The sequence below is a fragment of the Ursus maritimus genome, unplaced genomic scaffold (genome assembly GCF_017311325.1).
Source record: "Ursus maritimus isolate PB19 unplaced genomic scaffold, ASM1731132v1 scaffold_11, whole genome shotgun sequence".
Classification (NCBI taxonomy): domain Eukaryota; kingdom Metazoa; phylum Chordata; class Mammalia; order Carnivora; family Ursidae; genus Ursus; species Ursus maritimus.
In genome coordinates this window covers 55496243-55520811 of record NW_024423453.1, presented here as the reverse complement: position 1 = coordinate 55520811, position 24569 = coordinate 55496243, and the positions used below count along the sequence as shown (strand labels likewise).

General features: G+C 36.8%; 1 protein-coding gene across 3 annotated transcripts in view; it reads left to right on the top strand.

The window, feature by feature from the left end:
- Nucleotides 1-1335: 1335 nt before the first annotated feature.
- The window catches only part of CBR4 (carbonyl reductase 4), an 86875-nt gene continuing 63641 nt past the window's right edge, over nt 1336-24569 (top strand). The window contains exons 1-5 of one of the 3 annotated variants that reach the window (XM_008685621.2): nt 1336-1802; nt 3187-3337; nt 4046-4182; nt 6466-6600; nt 20131-21604. In XM_008685621.2, the coding sequence (XP_008683843.1) occupies nt 1670-1802; nt 3187-3337; nt 4046-4182; nt 6466-6600; nt 20131-20309 (735 nt within the window). In that variant the 5' untranslated portion in view covers nt 1336-1669 and the 3' untranslated portion in view covers nt 20310-21604. The other 2 variants (XM_008685619.2, XM_008685620.2) reach the window with 2 other exon arrangements.

The following is a 24569-nucleotide window of genomic DNA, read 5'->3' as shown; positions in this document are numbered from 1 at the left end:
AGTCTTTTGAGTATATACCCTGAAATGGAATTACTGGATTATATGGTCATTCTATTTTTAATTCTTTTGAGGAACCACCATTCTGTTTTTCAAAGCTACTGTACCAGTTTATATTTCCACCAACAGTGCAGAAGGGTGTCGATTTTTCCACGTCCTCATTAACACTTGTTATTGTCTTTTTGTTGTTGTTGTTGATAGAAGCCATCCTAAAGAGTGTGAGGTTTTACTTGTGTATCTTTGCAAGCCATTTCAAATCTCTTTTGGATCTAGGTGAAATAATATTTAAAAAAAAACGGACAGTTAGCTTACATTTTCTTTTCTTTTTTCTTTTCTTTCTTCTTCTTCTCTTTCTCTTTTTGCCCCTTTTCTCTTTTTATTCAGACTGCATCCAGTCCTCCAATCCAGCTTTTCCATGCACTCCTGTATTTTTTTTCTTTGACCTTCCTCCCATTCCTCTGAGCTCTTGTGTTAATATCATTTTTCACTTTAGGGTTCCCGACTACTTGCTAGTGTTTGTGTGTCTTGGTCCTGTTGTCCCAGGTTGTGTATTTTTCAGTCACAGGACCCATGAAACTTCTACTTTTTTGATCATCTAATGCAATGATACTCTATCAAGAAGTGCTTCCTTTCAACAGTATCGTTCTTCACAAATGCTCAACTTTTAGCTTATTAACTCTCAGAACACTCAGCACGTCCTCTTTAGAATTGTAGGACCTGTTTGTTTGCAGCAGTCATGCTTGTTCCATCCATCCTGCAAGACTATTCAATCACTCAATTAATGTTTCTTGAGTTCCTGCTATATATGGTGTTCTTGATAGGCACCTGCCTTTGCAACACCCGTTGAGATGATTGGCAATATCCAGATGGGGTGAGGTCCATTTCCGCTGCAACTTGGGAGAGGGACAGGTAGGATAGGTTTCGTGTGAGTCTGATACTTGGGGATCATTTCTTCAATAGGCAGGGCATTTAGTCTCTAGCCAAAAAACAATTCCTGGATGAAATGCAGACAGTGGAACTCTGAATAATGTATATTCTGGGTTTTAACGATCATAATCAATTTATCTCGGTTGACGGGAACTGTTACGATTTTAAAACATTAAGTCCAGCGTCTTAACCACATTAGTTCCAAGGAAACTGGAATAGTAGGTCATCTGAACTCTACTTCTGACTCTCACGTTCCAAGGGGTTTGGAGGTCACCCCAACCCCCTTCGTTACCTTCAGTACATTTCCCACTGAGCAGTGCGCCCACGCCTCTTCCGCTCCTGCGTGAAGACTACAAATCCCAGCATGCAGCGCAGCCCGTCCGGGCCAGTCCTCGGCCGCCCAGGCTCTTTCACGCCAGCGACTCCCGTAGGGCGCTGGGCCCGGTAGCTTGTGCGCGCTGACGTCTATGCGTAGGAGTCGTATTCTTCGCGTCTCTTCCCCGCCTACTGGGTTGCCGAAGTCCGGCGGCGGGAGGTGTAAAGCGGTCCTTTTTTTTTCTTTCTTTTTTCCTTTCTTCCTTCCTTTCTTTCTTTCTTTTGCTTTTTTTATTTATTTTTTTTTTGCGGCGGTTTGGGTGTTTTTGTTTTTGTAAGGAACCTCTGTGGCGTAAAAGCCAGAGAGAATCTGGAAACGGGCCGCCACTCCTAGCCCTCCTTCTCCGAGTTTGCGACTCCGCGGTCCAAGATGGACAAAGTCTGTGCTGTTTTCGGAGGCTCCAGGGGCATTGGGAGGGCAGTGGCCCAGTTAATGGCCCAAAAAGGCTACCGACTGGCCATCGTCGCCAGAAATCTGGAAGTGGTGACCTCGGCGGTAGGTAGCGAACTGGAGTTGTCCAAGTTGTGTGGCTGCAGTCCGAGAGCCTGAGGTTTCCTCGTTTGTAAAACGAGAGGGTCTGGCCTTTTCGGCTCTGAAGTTTAGCAGTTCAGCTTCCCGCGTCAGCAGCACCCCTTCCTGAGTGTGGACACCAGTTTGGGCAGAGAAGCCCTTAGCATCCGGTTTCCCGCAGAGTGTCTCCTGCCACGCTGCCTGCCGCCAAGGGCTGAAAGCTTGGCGTTTTGTTTGAGACTTAGCAGTTTTGTGAGGCCCCATTAATTAAGCACCCACCTCCCTGAGGCTAGTGCTAACCATGCTGCATTGTTTTGTTTTGGTATCTGGAAGGAGGGAGACACACAGTTAATTTTTTATGCCGGGTAAGGGTTCAGTCGTGTCGCGAGGTCTTGGGCCGCCGCCGCCGCCGGGAGACAGGGCTGGGCGGAAAGAAGTTAAGGCAGGAAGGGTAGGCGTGTCAGGCCTGAAAGGCTCGCTGTAGTTTTGCTGAGGGCTGTTTTGGCCCCTGTGCGAATGCACAAAGTAGTGTTTCATAGACAAACTCTTTTGAGTACCAGCCGGTTTTGAGATAAACTTGTTTTGGCTCTCCTACATCCATAACCATTTAATAGGTTATTAGAAGGCACAGATGCACTTCATTCACTATCAGGGAGGCATTGGGAAGAGGCCTGGGGATGCATCTGGAGGCTATATCTTATAATGTTGCTATTGGTTCACTCTAATTGTGCACGTGGGTAGGGAAAATACTAGACTGTTTAGAGAGAAAAAAACTCCACAAGTTACAGAGCAGGGAGACTTTCAGTGAATGCTTCTTGCTGCTCATATTCACTGGGATTATGTTACTGTCACAAAGGAATGAGAAAGTGATTTTCCTTATGGGGTCATCCCAAGCCATTAGTGTTTGCTGGAATAGATTAAAACTGTTGGTCGAGCTTCCAAAGGTTATTGTGAACCCAACAGGTTTTCAGATGAAAGCCAACAGTGGGTCACAGAGGATGCTTTTGGGCCTTTTATTTCCTTGAATTATGTGTCCCATAAGCTATTGGTTTTCACCTAGAGTGTGACTTCCCTGAAAGCTTACCGTTTCCAAAGGCATGAGGATGTAATTTCAGTGTTAACATACTAGGCAAGGTCAGCCAGAAAATAAGCAATTGTTTAGTTTTCAAAAAAACCCCCTACATTTTAGAGTATTAAAATGATGTACTGTTGAATAGAAAATACTTTCTTTGACATGTATCCTTTTGGTATTTAAACATCTTTAAAAAGTGGGCATTTTAAAAAGGGGAAGTAACAGTTGTTTTTAGTAAAAAGCTTGTTTTTTGGTTTTGGCATTTTTTTTTTCTTTTTATAGCTTTCTGCTTTGTAATGGTCAGGCTTGAATAATAGTTTTTTTTGTTGTATAGGAGATCATTTAGCATTTAGCTGTGATGTTGCTGAAGAACGTGATGTTCAAAATACATTTGAAGAGATGGAAAAAAAATTAGGTCGAGTTAATTTCTTGGTAAACGCAGCTGGAATTAACAGGTTGGTCACAAATTTAAGTCCATTTCCCATATTTTTTTTCCCCTAATGTCTTTGATTGTTATGAGTAAATATATTAACTTGCTTTACTTCTAATTGGAAGAAAATATGCATTTAAAAAAAAATATCTATTTTAAAATTTGGTCTATCTATACAGTCTTTTCTTTTATATTAAGATATCAATAAGGGTACGTTCAATCAATTTTAACATTGCAGTCACACCCATATTGAGCTATAGGACTTTTACAGCACTCCAGAAGGCTCTCTTCAGTTTCTTCCCGGTTAATACTTACTTATAGGTAACCACTATTCTGACTTCTGTCACCATTGTATAAGTTCATGAACTTAAAGGTATTCTTTTCTTTTTAAAACCTGAACTTAGGGCAGTATTTAGAATAGTATATTTTCTTGCTAAATAGGGCTTACTGTAATGGCAGTTGCTCAGTTCATTCAAGCTATTTTGGCTACATGGCATTACTATTAGCTAAGAGTATCTGCCCCTCAACCCTGCTTCTAGTGTATCTGTTCTGATTTATCAGTTATTTTAATGCCCCTCAAATCAAGTTTAAAATGGGACTCTGTAGGTATCCTGGCTCATATATATTCCTAGTACCTAGTTTCAGTTAAAATGTTATATATTTCTTGACTTTTTAAATTTGTTTTATCCCATTTTTAATTTACATGCTACTGATTTTTTTTTTTTTTTGGTAGGGATAGCCTTTTAGTAAGAACAAAAACTGAAGATATGATATCTCAGCTTCATACTAACCTCTTGGGTTCCATGCTGACTTGTAAAGTTGCCTTGAAGACTATGATTCAACAGCAGAGAGGGTCTATTGTTAATGTAGGTGAGTCTTCACCTGTGAAATTAGACTTATCTCCTAGTGCCATAAAAATATTTAATTGACTAATTTGGAGTTTATTCATGTGTGAAACTTGGATGAAATGGGTCTTTTTGCTATGTATGGAAAAAGGACTTGATTAACCAATTAATGGTTGTGGTCAAGCAGATGTTAATTAATGGTCAAGCAGATGTTAATTAATGACACCACCTAGTGGTCTCTAGTGGTCAAGCAGATGTTAATTAATGACACCACCAGGTATTAGAAAAATATATGTGACAAAAGATGCCTAGCTTTGGTGTCCAGGGGCCATGTGAAGTGGCAGCCACTGCTTAGATCCTGTTAATTGTTGCACAGATCTGGTCTCAGTTGTGTCAGCCATTTGACTTTTTAAGAGAAATTGGACATCCTGATTTTCATGTGAAACCTAATTCTTAAAATATGGATAAGTAATTGAAAAATTTTAGATAGTGGGGACTAAAAAATGATCTCTACAGCTGTTGCATGTGCCACTAATAAATCTAGTACAGAGGTTTAGGAGGAAGTTTTCTTAAGGGAATAATCTTTTCAGTTTTTTGCAATGAATGTAAGTAACCCCTGGTCTTCCGTTCATCTGACCCATGGGGCAGATAAACCATGTAGTATGTGCTTGTAGACCTTAAAATGCAGAATGACTTACATTCTATTTCAGTTTGGTAATTTGAAAATAGCAGCATATCATCTGCCCTTTAATCTTAAGTGGTAATATCTTAAAAAGCCACATAAGGGGGAATGCTGCTCTGTTAAAGTAAATGAGCCTGTTTTCAATATAGGAAATGGCTTTCCAAGCCCAAACGTAGGGTTTTTCTCTTTTGAAGATGAGAAAAGAATACTGTACTAATAAGAATTAGAACATTTTTGACATTTACCCTTAAAAATGTAAGAAATGAGTTTTCTTAAAGAAGATTAGTATATGATTAAAAAGTAAAAGATTAGTCGACCTTTGCCTTCTAATACAGCCAGGTAATGATTTTGGGTTCTCAGAAGCTGGTATACTGGCCTCTATACATCACCTGATAATGTGGGTATGTTTAACTCTAAAATATCCCCTTTTTAGATATATTTTAAAAATCCACGTCAGTACTTTGTGTACATACAAAACTTTTAGAATTGTGCTGAAAGTAAATAAAAATAATAAAAAATCAGAGAATCTTTTTACAGGAAGGACTACTTTAAACTGCTGGAAAGTTCATTGATTATTTCAGAAGTTAACAGTTATTGACTAGATGGACAATAGTGTGTGGCGTGAACTAAAGCTTCCTATTTGGCCTTTCTTCCATGCTTATGTTTTTCTTTCTTTTTTGTGTCTTTCCGGATTTCTCTTTCTCCCAGATACCCCTTTTTCTGTCTGTTTGCGTTTCTTCTGATGTTTCTTTTCTCTCTGTCTCTGCTTCAGTTTTCTTCCTTTGTCATTCACTGGCATTTAATATATAAGACAGATATTTTAATATTGGACTTGTTGATTATAATATAAAAAGTGTTTGGGATGTTTTCTTTTCCTAAAATAAAATTACTTTTTCAAAGGTTTTGTGAAGTTCTTGATTAATTTTTATATTGTAAGTACAGGTCACTGGCGCAGAAAATCACTTCCTCCTTTCTGTTTTGCAAGAATTTATTTGCATATAGTTGGTATTTGAATTATAAATTATTCTTTCATATTCATGTAAATGGGACCACCCAAGAATCTTTAGTAGTCAGTTCAGGTTATGATATATCATTGCAGATAACTAAATTGCAATTTTACAAAAAGTTTATAATTGAAACTTTGTTAATTTAGATTCATGGGTAGTTCAAATTTAGTGAGATTTATCTTCAGATGAACTATTTTTTTAGGTGGAAATGAATACCTCCTCATGTCTGTGTTGTAGAACCATAAAATTAATCAGCTTGTATCTGACTTTTTCTGGTTTTAACCTCTTCCTACTGGAAGCCTGTATAAATACTACAGGACTTTCACCATGTCTGACCTACTCAGAGGTGAGAGTGGGTTTCTCTCACTTAATGGATCAGGTCTCAAGCTCCTGCCTTACATTTGAGGTTTAACATAAGCTTCTTTCAGAACCTGTTTTCTGTTTGTATTTGGAGCAGACTCAGACCTTAAGTCTTAACTAACATGACAGTGGTTAGAATTCCTAATTTAGCAAAGGACAAGGTAAAATGGTTTGTGCCTTGTTTGTTTACTGTAAATTACCTAAATATTCAAATAACCCATTAATTGGTTTGAATTTGCTTTCGTTTTATTTTTTCTAGGAAGTGTTATTGGTTTAAAAGGCAATTCTGGCCAGTCTGTGTACAGTGCAGGTAAAGGAGGACTAGTTGGATTTTCACGCGCTCTTGCTAAAGAAGTAGCAAGAAAGAAAATTAGAGTGAATGTAGTTGCACCAGGTCAGTGAAAACTTTTTTCTTTTTTTAAAAATTGAAGTATAGTTGACATACAATATTATGTTGTTTAAGGTGTACAATATAGTGATTCAAAAATTAACATATATTTCAAAATGTTCGCCATGATAGGTATAGCTACCATCTGTCACTATACAAAGTTATTACAATATTACTGACTATATCCCCAGTGCTGTACTTTCCACCCTGTGACTTATTTATTTTGTAATTGGAAGCTTGTACCCCTTAATCCTCTTAACCTATTTTGCCTATCCCTCTATCCCTCTCCCCTCTTCGAACCATCAGTTCTCTGTATTTATGAGTCTATTTCTGTTTTTATTGGTATGTTTTGTTCTTAAGATTCCATGTACAAGTGAAATCATGTTGTCTTTTTCTCTCTTATTCACTTCGCATAATACCCTCTAGTCCATCCATGTTGTTGCCAATGGCAAGATTTCATTCTTATTTATGGTTGAGTAATATTCCATTGTATGTATATCACATCTTCTTTATCCATTCATCTATCATGGATGCACATTTAGGTTGTTTCCATTTCTTGGCTATTGTAAATAATACTGCATTAAACATGGGGGGCATATATTTTATGAATTAGTATTTTTGTTTTCTCTGTGTAGATACCCAGAAGTGGAGTTACTGGATCATATGGTATTTCTATTTTTAATTTTTTGAGGAACCTCTATACTGTTTTCCAAAGTGGCTGTGCCAGTTTGCCTTCCCAGCTGTGGTGCCCAAGGGTTTCCTTTTCTTCTCATTCTTGCCAACACATGTTATTTTTTGTCTTTTAGATACTAGTCCTTCTGACTGGTATAAGTGCTATCTCATTATTGTTTTAATTTGCATTTCCTCGATGATTATTGATGTTGAGTGTCTTTTTATGTATCTGTTGGCCATCTGTATGTCTTCTTTGGAAAAATGTTGATTTAGGTCTACCCATTTTTTAATGGGATTATTTGGGTTTTTTTGGTGTTGAGTTGTATAGGTTCTTTATATATTTTGGATATTAACTCCTTATTGGTTGTATCATTTGTAAATATCTTCTCCCATTCAGTAGATTGCCTTTGATTTTGTTTTTTTCCTGTGCAAAGCTTTTTAGTTTGATGTAGTCCTAATAGTTTATTTTTGCTTTTGTTTTCCTTGCCTGAGGAGATAGATCGAGAAAAATATTGCTAAGACTAATGTCCAAGATATGACTGTCTATGTTTTCTTTTAGGAGTTTTATGGTTTCAGATCTCACATGTACATCTTTCATCCATTTTTAGTTTTTTTTAGTGTATGATGTAAGAAAGCAGGCCAGTTTCATTCTTCGCTGTCAGTTTTCTTTTTCTTTTTTTTTTTAAGATTTTTACTTTTATTTATTCGACAGAGATAGAGACAGCCAGCGAGAGAGGGAACACAAGCAGGGGGAGTGGGAGAGGAAGAAGCAGGCTCACAGCGGAGGAGCCTGATGTGGGGCTCGATCCCATAACGCCAGGATCACGCTCTGAGCCGAAGGCAGACGCTTAACCGCTGTGCCACCCAGGTGCCCCCGCTGTCAGTTTTCTTAACACCATTTATTGAAGAGACTGTCTTTTCTTCATTACATATTTTTGTTACCTTTGTCATAAATTAATTGACCATATAACAGTAGGTTTATTTCTGAGCTATCCATTCTGTTCCATTGATCTATATGTCTGTTTTTGTGCCAGTACCATACAGCTTTGATTACTATAGCTTTTTAATGCCATGTGGAATCTGGGATTATGATACCTCCAGCTTCATTCTTCTTTCTCAAAATTGTTCTGGCTCAGGGTGCCTGGCTGGGTCAGTTGGTAAAGTGTGTGACTCTTGATCATGGCGTCATGAGTTCAGCCCCACACTGGGTGCAGAGATTACTTAAATAATGGATAATTTTGGCTATTTGGGGTCTTTTGTGATTCCGTATAAATTTTAGGATTCTTTGTTCTAGTTCTGTGAAAAATTGCTATTAGTATTTTGATAGGGATTGCTGTGGGTAGTATGGATATTTTAACAGTTCTTCTAATCCACAGGCATGGAATATCTTTCCAATTTTGTGTCATCTTCAGTTTCTTCATCAGTGTCTTAGAGGGTTCAGTGTATAGGTTCTTGGTTAAGTTTATTCCTATGTATTTTATCCTTTTTGGTATAATTGTAAATGGGATTTTTTTCTTTAAATTTCTCTTTCTTCTAGTTCATTATTAGTGTATAGAAATGCAACAGATTTCTGTATTGGTTTTGTATCCTGCAACTTTACTGAATTATTACTTCTAATAGATTTCTGGTGGACTCTTTAGGGTGATATATGTGTGTGTATATATATATATGTGCATATATGGTATTATGTCATTTGCAAATAGTGACAATTTTACTTTTTTTCTTTTTAAATAATTTATGTACACGATGGCTTTGTATAATAATAGCAGAGATTGTTCCTGTGTTTGTAAGTATATCAGCATCATCAGGCACTTGTATCAGAATAGGAACATGGAATCGTCACTATTACTAAATTCTTGAGCAGTGAAATGCGTGAGGGCATGACTATGTCTTGAGAGGACATAAGTGGCTACACCAGCCCACACTGCCAGTCTCTGCAGTACCCTCATGGAGGAGGCCAAGAGTAATGCTAGGCTGTTTTGTTTGTGTAAACCACATTGCATTTTTTTTTTTTTTTTTTTAAATTTTTTTTTAAAGATTTTATTTACTTATTTGACAGAGAGACAGCCAGCGAGAGAGGGAACACAGCAGGGGGAGTGGGAGAGGAAGAAGCAGGCTCCCAGAGGAGCATGGAGCCCGATGTGGGGCTCGATCCCAGGACCCTGGGATCATGCCCTGAGCCGAAGGCAGACGCTTAACGACTGAGCCACCCAGGTGCCCCTTTTTTCCCAAATTTTAGAGCAAGGGGGAGAGAGGGAGAGAGAATGAATCTTAAGCAGGCTCCACGTGTGGAGCCTGATGCGGGGCGTGATCTCGTGACCCTGAGATCATGACCTGTGCCAAAATCAAGTTAACCAACTGAGCCACCCAGGCACCCCACATTGTGTTTTCTAGTAAATGATTACTTTCAAACTGAAACCATAAGAGAAACTTCTCATTTAAAAATCAGTTATAAATTAAGAACTCCTAAAAGTTGAATGTAAGAATTTCAAGCTGGGTGGGAGGTTGGGTATTGGTAATGTATGTGTTAGTTGAACTCCAAATTGTATACTTCTGGAGAACTATTTCCATTTTAAGTGCCTGTCTCTCTTCTTGGAATGTTCCATTCAGTATTGCTCACTGGGATACATTTGCTAATTAATTTAGACTTGGTCAGTGTCAAAGCAGAGCTTTCCAAGTAATGTGTATATTACTTAAATATATTTCTTCAGTTTGTCTTATGAAAAATAATACTTCTGTATATTTAAAATATTTGAATAGGTCTAAAATACAGTATGCTTTTAGTAACAGTATAGACCAGAGGAAATAATCAAACAAGGCTGTATATGTGATGTCATTTGCATATTTCACCAAGCAATCATATGCAATAACCAACCTACTGATTTCTCCAGAAAGTCTGTATTTAGAAAAATATTTGCCAGCGTTCACATAATGTTTGTTTTCAAAATAGACAAGATGCCTTTCACTGGACCTCATTGTGCCCTAGAGAGCTATCAGGATTCATGTTAGAATTTCAACACAGAAAAATTTGAAGGATAAAAAGGTATTTACACAGACTCGGGAGGAAGAAGCATCTTTTTAGAAGTCCATCTATGAAGTAGCAAGATTTTAACAGTGCTTTTATCTGTAGTTGTCTCTTTAACGAGTGAATGGGGGCTCTGAGGCTCATTGTGTGATGGCATGGGAGGAAGAAAGTGGTAGGACATGGTAACAGAAATGAGACTGAATACTCTGGCACCAAAAGGTACTATTACATATGCAGGAGGCACTGCTTAGAGAAACTAAGGTTTCTAAAACCAGACATATGTTGGAGTGGCCAATGATGAAGATATGTGGCTGTTTAATCATTTTCAAAATAGTAGAAGTCACAGTGGGAAGCTTATAGTTAGAGCTAGCCTCCTGGAGGAAATCTATGAGGAACATTTGTCTTCTTGTTAAAGATGTGAGAAAAACCAGGCCAGCAGAGATGCAGTTCACTTCTAATACAAATCAAGTTTGATTTGGGCTAAGTGCACAGAAATCAGAGACTTCTCAAGAAGATCAGTAGGACGTTATTGTGTACCTGTTCCTTTTATTGTGCTTACTTTGGGCATTCCTCATGGCTTGAAAATACTGATGGATTAAATGGGATGCAAAGCCAATTCACTTGATCTGTCAGTTACAGGTAATTGGAAAATATTAAAACAATGATTAGAATTATAGTGTAGCTTGCTAAAGGCTAAAGAAATTTTCTAAATCTTAACTAATGCTAAGGCTTTTAAAATAAATTCAAATATGCAACTTAACAGCTGGTTTGTTGGTCTTCAAATTAATTGCCTTAAATTTTAAACATGTTCTATTCCACTCAGTAGCCATCTGTACTCAAGAACACAACGCATTCTACAAATCACTTAAGTCCCATTTTAAAATTTCCTTCTTCAACTTAAATTTTCACAGTGTGCTAGGTAGTCTGCAAGACAGAGGGAAAGAGGGGTGAAGTGTGAGTGTGTTGATATAATCTTCAAGACAGAGTTATAAAACCAACCTCCATTTAGACCAAAATAAAAATACGGAATTATAAAGGAAAACTTTTGCCAAAGCTCATCTTGAAAAGGTTAAGTTGCTCAGTTTGGGAAAGGGGCCATGTTTTATTTATTTATTTTTGTTAATTTTTTAAAAAGATTATATAGAGAGAGCGAGTGTGTGCAGAGGGAGAAGGAGTGGAAGAGGGAAAGAAATAGACTCCCTGCTGAGCATGGAGTCCAATGCAGGGCTCAATCCCATGACCCTGAGATCACGACCTGAGCCGAAATCAAGAGTTGGATGCTTAACTGACTGAGCCACCCAGGCGAGAAAGGGGCCATGTTTTGTACGCTGGTTTCTCTTATGATCTACAAACATTATGGGACCTCCCAGAAGTGACTGAAAAAATGCAGCATATAGGCATTTATCAGAAGACTCAATGCTATGCAGTGTGTTTAGTCCACAGAATAATAGAAGCAGTTGAAATTTCTTTTTTAAAAGATTTTATTTATTTAGTTGAGAGAGAGTGAGAGCACAAGAGCCTAGTGAGGGGCAGAGGGAGAAGCAGACTCCCTGCTGAGCAGGGAGCCTGATGTGAGACTCGATCCTAGGACCCCAGGATCATGACCTGATCCGAAGGCAGATGCTTAACCGACTGAGCCACCCAGGCACCCCTATAGTTTCAGTTCATCAAATATTTTGTCTCTCATATTCAATATTTTCTAACCAGTAAGATTTATCCATGACTAGAAATTTATTTTATATTTGAGTATCAAAGCTTAGTAACTAACTGATCTTTAAAAAATCATTAGGCAGTGAATAATAGCCTAATTTGTTATTTCCCCCATTTCTTGCTTTTCCTGTTATGATTTGCTTCTTAACTGCTTTCCTTAACTGGAAACTCCATTTGAAGGTGACCAGGAAAACTGACATACGAAGAAACATATTTGTTAATTCTGAGGCTTGTCAGTTCTATTAAGAGATCTGTTTTGAAATTACTACCTGTTTGAAATTACTACTTAAAATAAAGAAGTAATCCATACAATCAATTTAATTCTTCTATTTCAACGTGCACTTTGCTTCTGACCAATAAAGCATATTCATACTATGAATCCTGCTAAATATTTATGGCCAACATAATAAAGGTCACCCTATGAAATGGCCACATTTTTAGCAATAGATTTTTTTCTGTACTACAAATTGTACTGAAAAGTAAGCTCTTTAAGAAAGGCTATACAAACATGCTTCCATAACACTCCTAAAACTTCCCTTTGTATACAAACTGGATTCCCCACTATTTAGCTTGTTGCCTTGACAACTGATTCACTCTGACAAAATTAAGCATTCCTTCTTCATTGTTTCCATAACATCATGTATGTTCCTCTACTTTACATCCATCATACAGCTTTGTAATTATTTGTTTATATACCTGTCCTTCTCACAGTACTTAGCTCCTTGTAGCAGAAATACCTTACTCATTTTTTATAATTTTGGACCCTTGTATATAGGAGACACTCCAGGAAATCTGCTGAATTATTGTGAGTTAGAAACGTGTATTACCCTTAAATCATCCAATTCTTAAATCATTATGAACTAGAATTAACTCTTCATCACCCACACTACTGCAATCCCTTAATAGAGGGAAGCAAATACATGAAGCCCCAAATCACAAATAATCTATTGTGTATATGGCTAAACTAGGCTAACACTAGAATCAATCAGGTTGCATAAGTATACACAAACAGAAAGCAGTGTCACAGTGACAGTAGTCAAGTTTTGGATTATTTTTTTTCTTTTTCTTTTTTTCTAAAATGGTTGTATCTAAACCACAGTCATTTATCAAATGTTCATGGATTTGGAATGCTTGAATTTAGCTAGTCTCTGTGACTGAACAGTGAACCAAGCTGAAGGCACATAACAGAGTACAAAGGTTATCAGGACGCTTTGATATTTCCCTAATCCCTGCTAGTTTAGCACCAATCCCTCTGCCCCTACCCCCGCTCCTTCTCTTTCGCGCGCGCGCGCGCACACGCTCTCTCGCTCTCTCCCTGTCTCACTCACTCTTGAATAAATAAAAAATACAGTAATCTTTAAAAAAGTAGAAACTATAATGGATACATTACTTTAAAAAAATGTGTTCTCAATAGATAATACAAACATGGTGCAAAATTCAGAAGTACAAAAAGGCATATTGAAAAGTGAGTCTTCTCTCCCCAAATCATCTAGTTTCTTTCCTCAAAAGCAATTACTGTTAACTAATGTCTTTGGCATTTCATGTACAAGCCAATAAAATGTGTGTGTGTGTATACATATAAAATATATGTCTATGTGAATGTATAAATATATAAGTCTATTTATATGAATATATAAATATGTATGTAAAAAGAAAATACAAGTTGTATCATACTATTCAGTGTTCTGTATCTTCTTTATTCATAATGCAATATATCTTGGAGTTGATTCCATATTCGATATAGAATTGCTTCCATATTCGATATAGAATTGCTTCCATATTCGATATAGAATTGCCAGGACCCAAAGGGAATATGCATTTTAAATTTTGACAAATAGTACAGCATTGTATTTATTTCTGTAGGGTACCTTAAGTGTCCACCCCTCCCCCCTTTCTTAAGTTGAAGATCTTTTATGCTTACTACTTGGAGAAAACCTTGTTGACAAATGTTTGTGTAAGCTTGGCAGCTACTCAAAACAGGTATTATTCTGGGTCCTCTTACGTGCTGTTTGGTGTGGAATTGATTTTTTACACTGCTTCCCTGTACACTTAGTATTACTAACATAATATTAAGATATACGAATTTGGGGGCGCCTGGGTAGCGCAGTCGTTAAGCGTCTGCCTTTGGCTCAGGGCGTGATCCCGGCATTCCGGGATCGAGTCCCGCATCGGGCTCCTCTGCTGGGAGCCTGCTTCTTCCTCTCCCACTCCCCTGCTGTGTTCCCTCTCTCACTGGCTGTCTCTCTGTCACATAAATAAATAAAATCTTAAAAAAAAAAAAGGATATACAAATTTGTTCTGGTTAAAATCTTGGTCTAGTTTTTGGCAACAGCCTTGTTTGTTCTCCTTTAAAAAAAAAGTGTCTGGGGTTATTTTAATTCTTTCTATATAGCAGAGCATCAAAACCTGAACCAGTAGATGTATCAAATAGTATACATTCTGTAATTGTTAATATTGGTGATAGGCCAAAATCCCGGTGTCTTATTTAAATATATGGTCTGTGTTGTATATAAAAGCTTTCAAAACTAAAATAGTGATCAAGTAATGTGGAAATGAGATGCTATTTATATATCTAGCCAAAAAAAAATGGATAAAAGAAATACATTTTCTCTAGAATTTATCAAATATAAATTCTCATTGGACAAGAACTGTGTACTTTTATGTGGAAGAATGTATCTGTACCTTTTTTATTTTTATTATTTTTTTTAGAGAGGGAGAGAGTAGGGGTGGGACAGAGGGAAAGGGAGAGAGAGAAACTTAAGCAGGCTCCACACCCAGTGCGGAGCCTGACACAGGGCTTGATCTCACAGCACTGAGATCATGACCTGAGCCGAAATCAAGAGTCAGATGCTTATCTGATTGAGCCACCCAGGCGTTCCTATCTGTACCTTTTTAAAAAAGATATACTGAGTCATGTATGTGGAACTAAAGTAGAAGTAGCCTTGTTCTAAGTCGAGTGCATGTCATTTCAGTTATTTGTTTGTTGGTTTAAGGAGTGATAACTTCGTTTCCATCTTGAAGCCTCCAATTGTCCAACAAGTGATCAATAACATCATTTGTTAGACAGTGGCACCTCCTGGTAGTTACTAATTTTCATAACCCAGCTTGAAAGGCATTGTAAATACATATGTAATAAAGTGAGTGGGAGAGCAAAATTTCCAGAATTTTATAAATAAAGTGACAGAATGATACGGAAGAGAGTCCTATGGGGCTAAGGAGAGAGCACAAACTGGAGAGCAATACAAGCACAGAAATGAGTATGTGAAATGGTTAAGGACTGTTAATATCTCTGCTCAGGTCCTGTGATATGTGGATGGAGAATCCAAAAGGCTGTTGATATGCAGTGACCTGGGTTGTGAATATATAAATGAGGGTCCCATGGTTTATGAGCTATAGCATAAAATGATATTGAAATTTGGTACAGCCCGGAGTCATTAGAGATTAGCTTCACATTTTTTATCTGATTTCTGATAAATTTGCTAAAGATTTCTATGAGTTTTTAAAAGCTGCAGATAGATTTTTAGGGTAGTAAAATTATTCTGTATGATACTGTAATGGTGGATACATTATATGTTTGTCAGAACATGGAACTATACCAGCCAAAGGGTGAATGCTATTGTAAACTATGGACTTTACTTAATAATGTATCCATACTGGACCATCAAATGTACCACCCTAAGGCAAGCTATAAATAATTGGGGAAAATAAGGGCAATGTGATAAGGGAGTATATGGGAGCCCCCTCTACTTTATGCTCAGTCTAAATCTGCTCTAAAAATAAGTCTGTTAATTAAAAAAAAACTGCTGATAATGATTAGAGAAAGGCTCTTGAGTCTTTGGATATGTTCTCGGTCTCCATATCAAACATCATAATCAAAGAGGAAAAGCCAGTATTGGTGAATTAATCCCTTCCTTTCAACTTGGCCTCTGATGCCCACTTTATTTTAGTCTTTCTGTCTAGCATTCAGGGTTAGCTAGCAGCTGTCTCATGAGGATTGTCATTATAACTCTCCATTTACAGACCTGGGGAGAGTCTGTGGTAGACTTCCCCTTGTGAAATAACACCCTTATCTTCCAGGTGAGGGGTAGAGGGAGAGTCTTCATGTGAGGTGGGTGCCTGAACATCATGATTCCAGTTCTGGACTTCTTGCAATCATTGCTGGATTCAGATGGGACCTCTTTCTCCTTCTCAAATTTGACCTAACATGGACACAGACTATATGGCAGGGCTGAATCTAGACTGTAATGTTGAACAAGACCTTATCAAAAGCTTCAAGATATTAGCCTTTATTCCATGTGTCTGGCTTACTTGGTTGTTTTTGGAAGACTATAATCTGTCCTCATGGCCTATATCTGTGTGGCATAAGATTTCTTTCCATCTCACTGGAATAGTTCTTAAACTTGTCTCACTGTCTAAATCTCTCTTCCTGTCCAAGGTTTGCCTTTCTGTACCTCACACTCTATTCTAGGTCTGCCTTTTTTCCCCAAGGCGGAAATTCCTCCAAAGGCCTCTCACAAATTGTGTGGCCTTACTCTGTCTCTTAAAGGACAAACACGTAAGGACTGACATCCACCCAGAAGCTGGGTAAATCTGTTTCTTTCTACAGAGAATGAATAAAAACCTAGATTAGCATCAGTGCTTCCTGAATTGGAGCTATTTTAATTATCTACCCAGCTACCAACGTAGAAACTGAGGATCCTTGTAGGGGAGCTCAGTTTCCTAACTTTCAAGGAAAGTTGTCATTTATGAGGCATACTTTTCCTCTTCGAATCATAGTTTTGTAGAGCTAAAAGACATCTCAGGGATCCATCATTTTCAATCTACTTCACTTATTTTATGATACAGAAACAGTCATACAGTTTTAGGTGGTACATGACTGTGCTTGGGTCATAGCTTTGATAGTATCAGCAGAACGGGGAACCAAAATCTAGCTTAATGTGTCCTAACCCAGTGGTCTTTTTATCACAAAATGCTGCTTTTGAGAAAAAGTCACCAGAACCAGAAAAAGCTCACCAGAAGTTGAGCCTGGAATTTGTTAACTCATCATTACAAGGTCTTTCTTGCAAAACATTTTTACTGTAGTTTTTTGGAAAAATTTAAAAAAATGATTTATTTACTTGAGAGACACAGAGAAAGAGCTGGGGGAAGGGTAGAGGGAGAGAGAGAATCTCAAGGAGACTCCCTGCTGAGCGAGGAGACTGATGGGGGGCTTGACCCCACGACCCTGAGATCATGAACTGAAATCAAGAGTTGGACACTCGACTGAGCCAACCAGGTGCCCTGAGTTTTTTCTTTTTTCTTTTTAATTAAAACACATTATTGATTTTCTGCTGAGGGTGTTGAGAGTTAGTGGGGAAATATTTTATGCCAATTTTGCCAGAATTCAAAACAACCTTAGAATAAAGTAAGTGTATCATGAACTCCTTGAGAAGATAATGTGATCTTTAAATGTTAACATTCGTAATTTTAATTCATCAGCTTTTTGAACATGTGAGATGATTTTTTTTTTCCTAATACACTCTGAGGTATTTTTGAAAATAAGTGTGTCCAAAGACATAAAACTGGATATCAGGAAGTCCCATGATAGTGCTTTTTAAGGTAATTGGATTGCCTATTGATTATTATGACTCATCACTTGTAGATGAGGTTTCATTTACAGTTGACTTGAAATTCTGCAGAGGCTGGTTATCTAGTGTTATTATCTGTGTCAGCTACTTCTCTTTATTCTTGCATGCCTCTGGCCATCTCATTGTTCTTAAAGATGAAAGGGATTAAGTAAATGGGGTGGACTTTTAAAATAAATGTGGTGAGATTTAATGGCAGAGGAGGTCATACTTCACAATATAATCTCACAATGAAACACACAAATAATGTAACATTATTTTTTTATTCCAGGTCCTCATTATAGACAGTATTGTGCATCTTTTTTAGTAACTGTGCATCTTTTTCAATAACTTTTTATTTGAATATCAAAATAATATGCATATATTGTAGACAATTTGGAAAGTACAGACAAGTATGGAGAAGAAAGTAAAAAATCATCACTTGTAAATCTAGTATTTACTGATAGTCATTGTTAATATTTTGGTGGTTTTAGTCATTAGTATATATATTTTTTGTTTTCTTTTTATATGCAAATACTATTTTGCTCTTTTAAATGTCCTTCATGGCATTTTTTTTAATAACTGCATATTGTTCTGCAGTATGGCTATACCATGATTTCTTTAAATAGTTCCTTTTTGAAAGACATTCAGCTTATTTCTAGTTTTTCCGTAAGAAAGCTGTCACTGGGGGCGCCTCGGTGGCGCAGTCATTAAGCGTCTGCCTTCGGCTCAGGGCATGATCCCGGCATTCTGGGATCGAGCCCCACATCGGGCTTCTCTGCTAGGAGCCTGCTTCTTCCTCTCCCACTCCCCCTGCTTGTGTTCCCTCTCTCACTGGCTGTCTCTCTGTCAAATAAATAAATAAAATCTTTAAAAAAAAAGCAAAAAGCTGTCACTGTTGTAGGATTCACAATAGAAAAATCTATGATTATTTCTCATAAGACTTAAACTGTTTAAATATTTTTAAGTGAAACCAAAGGCAAAGAAAAATTAAATAACATAGTATTACATAATAAACCAGTGACCTAATGTTAATTCTTTCTTTTGTTTTTTTTTAATTAGAGAGCAAGGGCACACAAGCAGGGGGAGTGGCAGGCAGAGGGAAAAGCAGGCTCCCTGCTGAGCCAGGAGCCAGATGTGGGACTGGATCCCAGGATCTTAGCATCATGACCTGAGCTGAAGGCAGCTGCTTAATCGGCTGAGCCACCCAGGCGAGCCATCCTAATTTTAATTCTTAATATAGTGTTCAGTTCACATTTATCCTGATACTTTAAATGACAGTGTATTTAGGTTGATTTACGGTTTGAATAACAAATGATTTAATTTTAACATAAGCCAGTCTGAAAACTGGTTTTTTTTTTGAAAACTATTCTTGAGGTTGCACATTAAACTTTCACTTCACATGTCTGACTTTTTGTCTATGTATTTTTCATGACCTTAAAATAAAAAATCTCTTGTTAATTTCATGAGGACTAATTATTTGCTCTCTTTTTAAAAGTTTAAATGAGTAGTGTACAGTATACTGATTTTGTAAGTTGAGTATTTTATTGGTAATATGTATTTGTCTCAGACTAATCTCACAAGATTTTCTTAATTTATAGTTCTGGCATAGATCTATAAAATGAATCATTTAGAATTGGTTGTTTAATGTATTATGTCATACTTTATACAACAGAACCGTGTACTTTAGAAAATGTACTCTTTGAACTTCATTTCATTTACCAATGCCATGTTAAATTTTGAATTTTCAGTATGTACTTGCATCAGAATAGGATCATTCTATGAGATTTTTTTCTTATATGACTCTCAGAAATACTGGTCTTTCTGATCATCAGCTATCTTACCTATAGCAAACAAAACTAATTTTTGTCAGAACTGCCAAATCAGTTCACATGACCACTTTTCTTCCCTCTAACCCTATTACCCCTCTACCTCCAATCAAGTGAAAATTACTTCTTTGTGGTACTTTGTTAACCAGATGACCTTTTATTATATTTAGGGATAGTTTCTTCCATAAACTACAGGTTTCCTAAGGAATGGAATTTTTATTCATGTTTGTATCTACCACTTACATTGTGCTAGGAGTTGGGCCAAATATTTGGGAGTCAAATGTTTTGGTGTTCAGTAAATGTTCATTGAGTTAAACTGAATAAAAATGTAGACTTGGGGGGCACCTGGGTGGCACAGTCATTAAGCGTCTGCCTTTGGCTCAGGGCGTGATCCCGGCAATCTGGGATTGAGCCCCACATCAGGCTTCTCTGCTAGGAGCCTGCTTCTTCCTCTCCCACTCCCCCTGCTTGTGTTCCCTCTCTTGCTGGCTGTCTCTCTCTGTCAAATAAATAAATAAATAAATAAAATCTTAAAAAAAAAATGTAGACTTGGTTACTTGATTGCTAGCAGAACTCTGTATTTCCTAAACAAGTTTGTTAATAATCTCAAATTTTTTTCTCAAATTTATTTTTATTTAAAATTGAGCAGATGGCTTACTGTCTACCCTTTTCAACTAAATAAACATTTCTCTTTTAGGATTTGTTCACACAGATATGACGAAAGACTTGAAAGAAGAACACTTAAAGAAAAATATCCCTCTTGGGAGGTTTGGAGAACCTATTGATGTGGCACATGCGGTTGTGTTTCTTTTGGAAGCACCATATATTACAGGGCATGTTTTGGTGGTGGATGGGGGATTACAACTTGTGATCTAATTTACAGATTATTCAGTTATGATGGTGATTATAGTCAAGGGCACACTTTGGCTATTGATTTGACAGTCATGCCTACATGGGTGACATTTGCTAATCAGACCTAGTGATGCTACAAATATTGATTTCTATCTTTATATGAATATACCTGAAAAGGGCAATGTGTGACCAGTTGTGTTTTCTAAGTAGTATGTACCTTACAGGCTGTAGCAATTTTAGTATATAGACATTTGCAAGTGATATAAACAGACACTTTTTAAATTGATATATTTTGTCTCAAAAGTGGCAAAAATTATATAATCTAATTGGCATGAATTATTTCAGTGTATCAGTCAAAATTCTCTAGAAGTTAACATTTGGACGATTGCTAAGATAGGAGTATTTATGGCATTGTTTAGTTGTCAGTACTTTAGCAGTCCTGCCAGTTAAACATTGTATTCCTTTTCCATATGCATTTGCAGATCAATTTTTATACAGGTTGAAAAAAAATTATCAGTTTATTTGCCATGAAATGAGAGTCTGATTTCTTTGCATTATTCCTGATTAAGCAGCTGGGCAAACTAATTTACAAATGCAAGTGCAGTATAGTTGACCCATTCTATAGAAATTCTCAAAGATGATGAGGATTAACCCTTAAGGTTTTAATATCTGGTATAGGAATGAGCTAAGTTCTTATCAGCTTAGGAAGTAGAAGTAGTTTTTTGTGTGTGTGTTTAACCTACAAAACACTCAGTTTAGCAAACTACTTAAAAATAGTATAACAAATACTGACATTTTAAAAATTAAGAGTATTTTGTATGAATGAATATAATATGATTTTACCCTAAAACTTCAGAAATACTTAATTACTAATGAACAGTCATAAATGATAAATATGCAGTAACAATGAATAAGATGTCTTCATAAGGGACAGTTAAAGCATTACTTTTTAAGAGAAAATATCTGCCTGAGAATAGAGGTAAAGACACAAACTGAATGTAACATATCAGGCAACATTTATTTTGCATTGAACTCTTTTGTGGGGTATATAATAATGTGATATTTTAAATAATGTGGATAATGTCACTGGATTCATGTTGATTTTTATTTATCATTTCAAAATATCTTTTAAATATTTACTGCATTTTAAAAAGTCATCTTTTTACAGTTTTATTGGGGCTGAACATTATTTTATGTAAACATTTAATTTTATATTGCAAGTCAGTGTGGAGGTGTGAAGAGGATATACTAAATAGATGCAATGTGATAAAGGTAATAAAAAATAAAATAAAAGGTAATAAAGTAAGATCTAAATTCTACCTCAAGCTTCCTGATTCCTTAAAAGTTATTTTGAATTTATCTTCACAATAATCTTGACTTAGAGAAGTCTATTTAAGAGGTGAGAAAGTTATCAAGTGTGAGTAAAATGAGTATTATTAATCAAACTGTTTACTAAATGCAAGCATGGTAGTATATAGGATTTATCAGGCATTAACAGTTCCAGACACATAAAAGAAATGGAGCAGTTGGGGTGGTTTCAAATGTTGTAGCTGATGCTTTTAAGGTAGGAGAGTCTATGGAGACAAGAGTAGGCCATTTTTCTATTGCTGCCTCACCTGCACGCCTTTAGCTACCTTCCTAACAGCCTCCTCCGGTTTGAATTTCCTTCTCCGGGTACCTCATCTTCTGAAATCATCAGTGAGGGTGATTTGACTGGTGATTAAAAAGAAAGCAATATATTTCACTGAATTAATGACATTAAGCTACAGACAGGTTTAACCCTTAAGTGTGTATGTATTTATACTTTAAGAAATAAAACCTTTTTAACTGATACACCTCCCTCACCAGGCCATATCAAAGTAGTAAAATATAGGAAGAGATTTTGAAATAGGTAAAATAAGCCCTCACTGTTCCACTCCAGGCGAATTCACTTACTCCCACTGACCTGGTAGGATTTGCAATTTAATACTTGCATCCTATTGCTCAGATTGATTGGCAGCTGTTGTGTATGTTCAGTCATTCAGGAACTTCAGTGATTTCTCAACAACTTGACATACAGTTGACTTTTGAACAACATGGGTTTGAGCTGTGTGGGTCCACTTATGTGCGGATATTTTATAGTACAGTATTGTAAATGTATTTTATGATTTTCTCAATATTTTCTCTAGCTTTATTGTGAGAATACAGAATATAATATATATAGCTTACAAAAAATGTGTTCACTGTCTATTTAATGCTATTGGTAAGGCTTCCAGTCAAGAGTAGGTTATTAATGGTTAAATTCTTGGGTGTCAAAGTTATAGGTGGATTTTAGACTGTGCAGGTGATCAGTGCCTTGTTCAAGGGTAACTGTATTCAAATTATCTAATAATTAAGTTTCTTTTATATTTCTTTTATCTTTCTACTACATTGTAAGCTCCTGAGGGTAGAGACCATACTATGCTTTCATTCATTTAGCTAATGAACTCAAATATTGGTTGAATGCCTGCTAAATATCTGGTACTTCTTTTGATAGCCCCACTTTGCCTACTCTGCTCTGAGTACATTGGATATACTCCATAAATACACTGATAAACCACTATGATATTTATGATTCAAGATCATCAGTCCATTACTCTGCTATAGTTTGTGATGGTCGTTGAGATATATCTGTTCTGACTCTCAGTATGTATCCTGGAGTAGTAGTAGTAGTTTTTTTTTTATCAAATCCCTGTGATTTAGCCTTTGTGGTTATTTGTCTTTTTTGGTCATTTATCTCTGATTTTGTTGCTAACTTTCAATTTAAAACTGAATTTGCAATCCTAGGCCAATCAGCTCTTTTCCCTTAGGCAGTATACCTTAGTTCGAGTAATTACCAGAAATTTAACTTAGAATCCTTGCGCTAATAATCCAAATGGGGGTGGTATCAGTATTACCTGTAGAACTTTTTTTTTTCCCAAAAAAGTTTTTTTAATTGAAGTATGATTGACACACAGTGTTAAATTAGTTTCAGTAATTCAGGGGCGCCTGGGTAGCGCAGTCGTTGAGCGTCTGCCTTCGGCTCAGGGTGTGATCCCGGCGTTCGGGCGTTCGGGGATCGAGTCCCACATCGGGCTCCTCCACTGGGAGCCTGCTTCTTCCTCTCCCACTCCCCTGCTGTGTTCCCTCTCTCGCTGGCTGTCTCTCTGTCACATAAATAAATAAAAAACTCTTTAAAAAAAATTAGTTTCAGTAATTCAACATAGTAACAGTAATTCAACAACTTTGTATGTTGTGCTCACCAAAACTGCAGCTAGCATCTGTCACCATATACCACTATTATAATACCATTGACTGTATTCCCTATGCTGTACCTTTCATTGCTGTGATTTATTCATTTGGTGATTGGAAGCCTGTACCTCCCACTCCCCTTCACCCATTTTGCCTACCTCCTCCCATCTGTTTGACCTCTGTATTTGGGGTGTGTTTTTGATTTTTGTGTGTGTGTTTTTTGATTCCACATATATCATGAATGAAGGTTGAATTTTGTCAAATGCTATTTCTGTACCTGTTGAGACGATATGATTTTTAAAAAGTTTTAATTTTAATCACCTGGTGCTCATCACAAGTGTATTCCTTAATCCCCATCACCTATTTCACCCATTCCTTCACCCAACACCCTTCTGATAACCATCAGTTTATTCTCTGTAGTTAGGAGTCTGTTTCTTGGTTTGCCTCTCTCTCTCTCTCTTTTTTTTTTCCTTTTGCTCATTTGTTCTGTTTCTTCTACGTATGAGTGAAATCATAAGGTATTTGTCTTTCTTTGACAGACTTATTTCACTTAGCATTGTACTCTCTAGCTCCATCCATGTCACTGCAAATGGCAAGATTTCATTATTTTTTATGGCTAAATAATATTCCATTATATATACATTTATATCTATATATCTGTATCTGTCTGTCTCATCTTCTTTATCCGTTCATCAATCAATGGACACGTGGGCTGCTTCCATATCTGGCCTATTTGAAATAATGGGGCTATAAACATAGGGGTGCATGTATCCCTTTGAATTAGTGTTTTTGTATTTTTTGGGTAAATAGCCAGAGTGCAATTGCTGGATCTTAGGGTATTCTATTTTTAACTTTTCAAGGAACCTCCATACTGTTTTCCAGAGTAGCTGCACCAGGTTGCATTCCCACCAGCAGTGCAGGAGGGTTCCTTTTTCTCCACATCCTCATCAACACTTGTTTCTTATGTTGATTATTTTAGCCATTCTGACTGGTGTGAGGTGATATCTCATTGTAGTGTTGATTTGCATTTCCCTG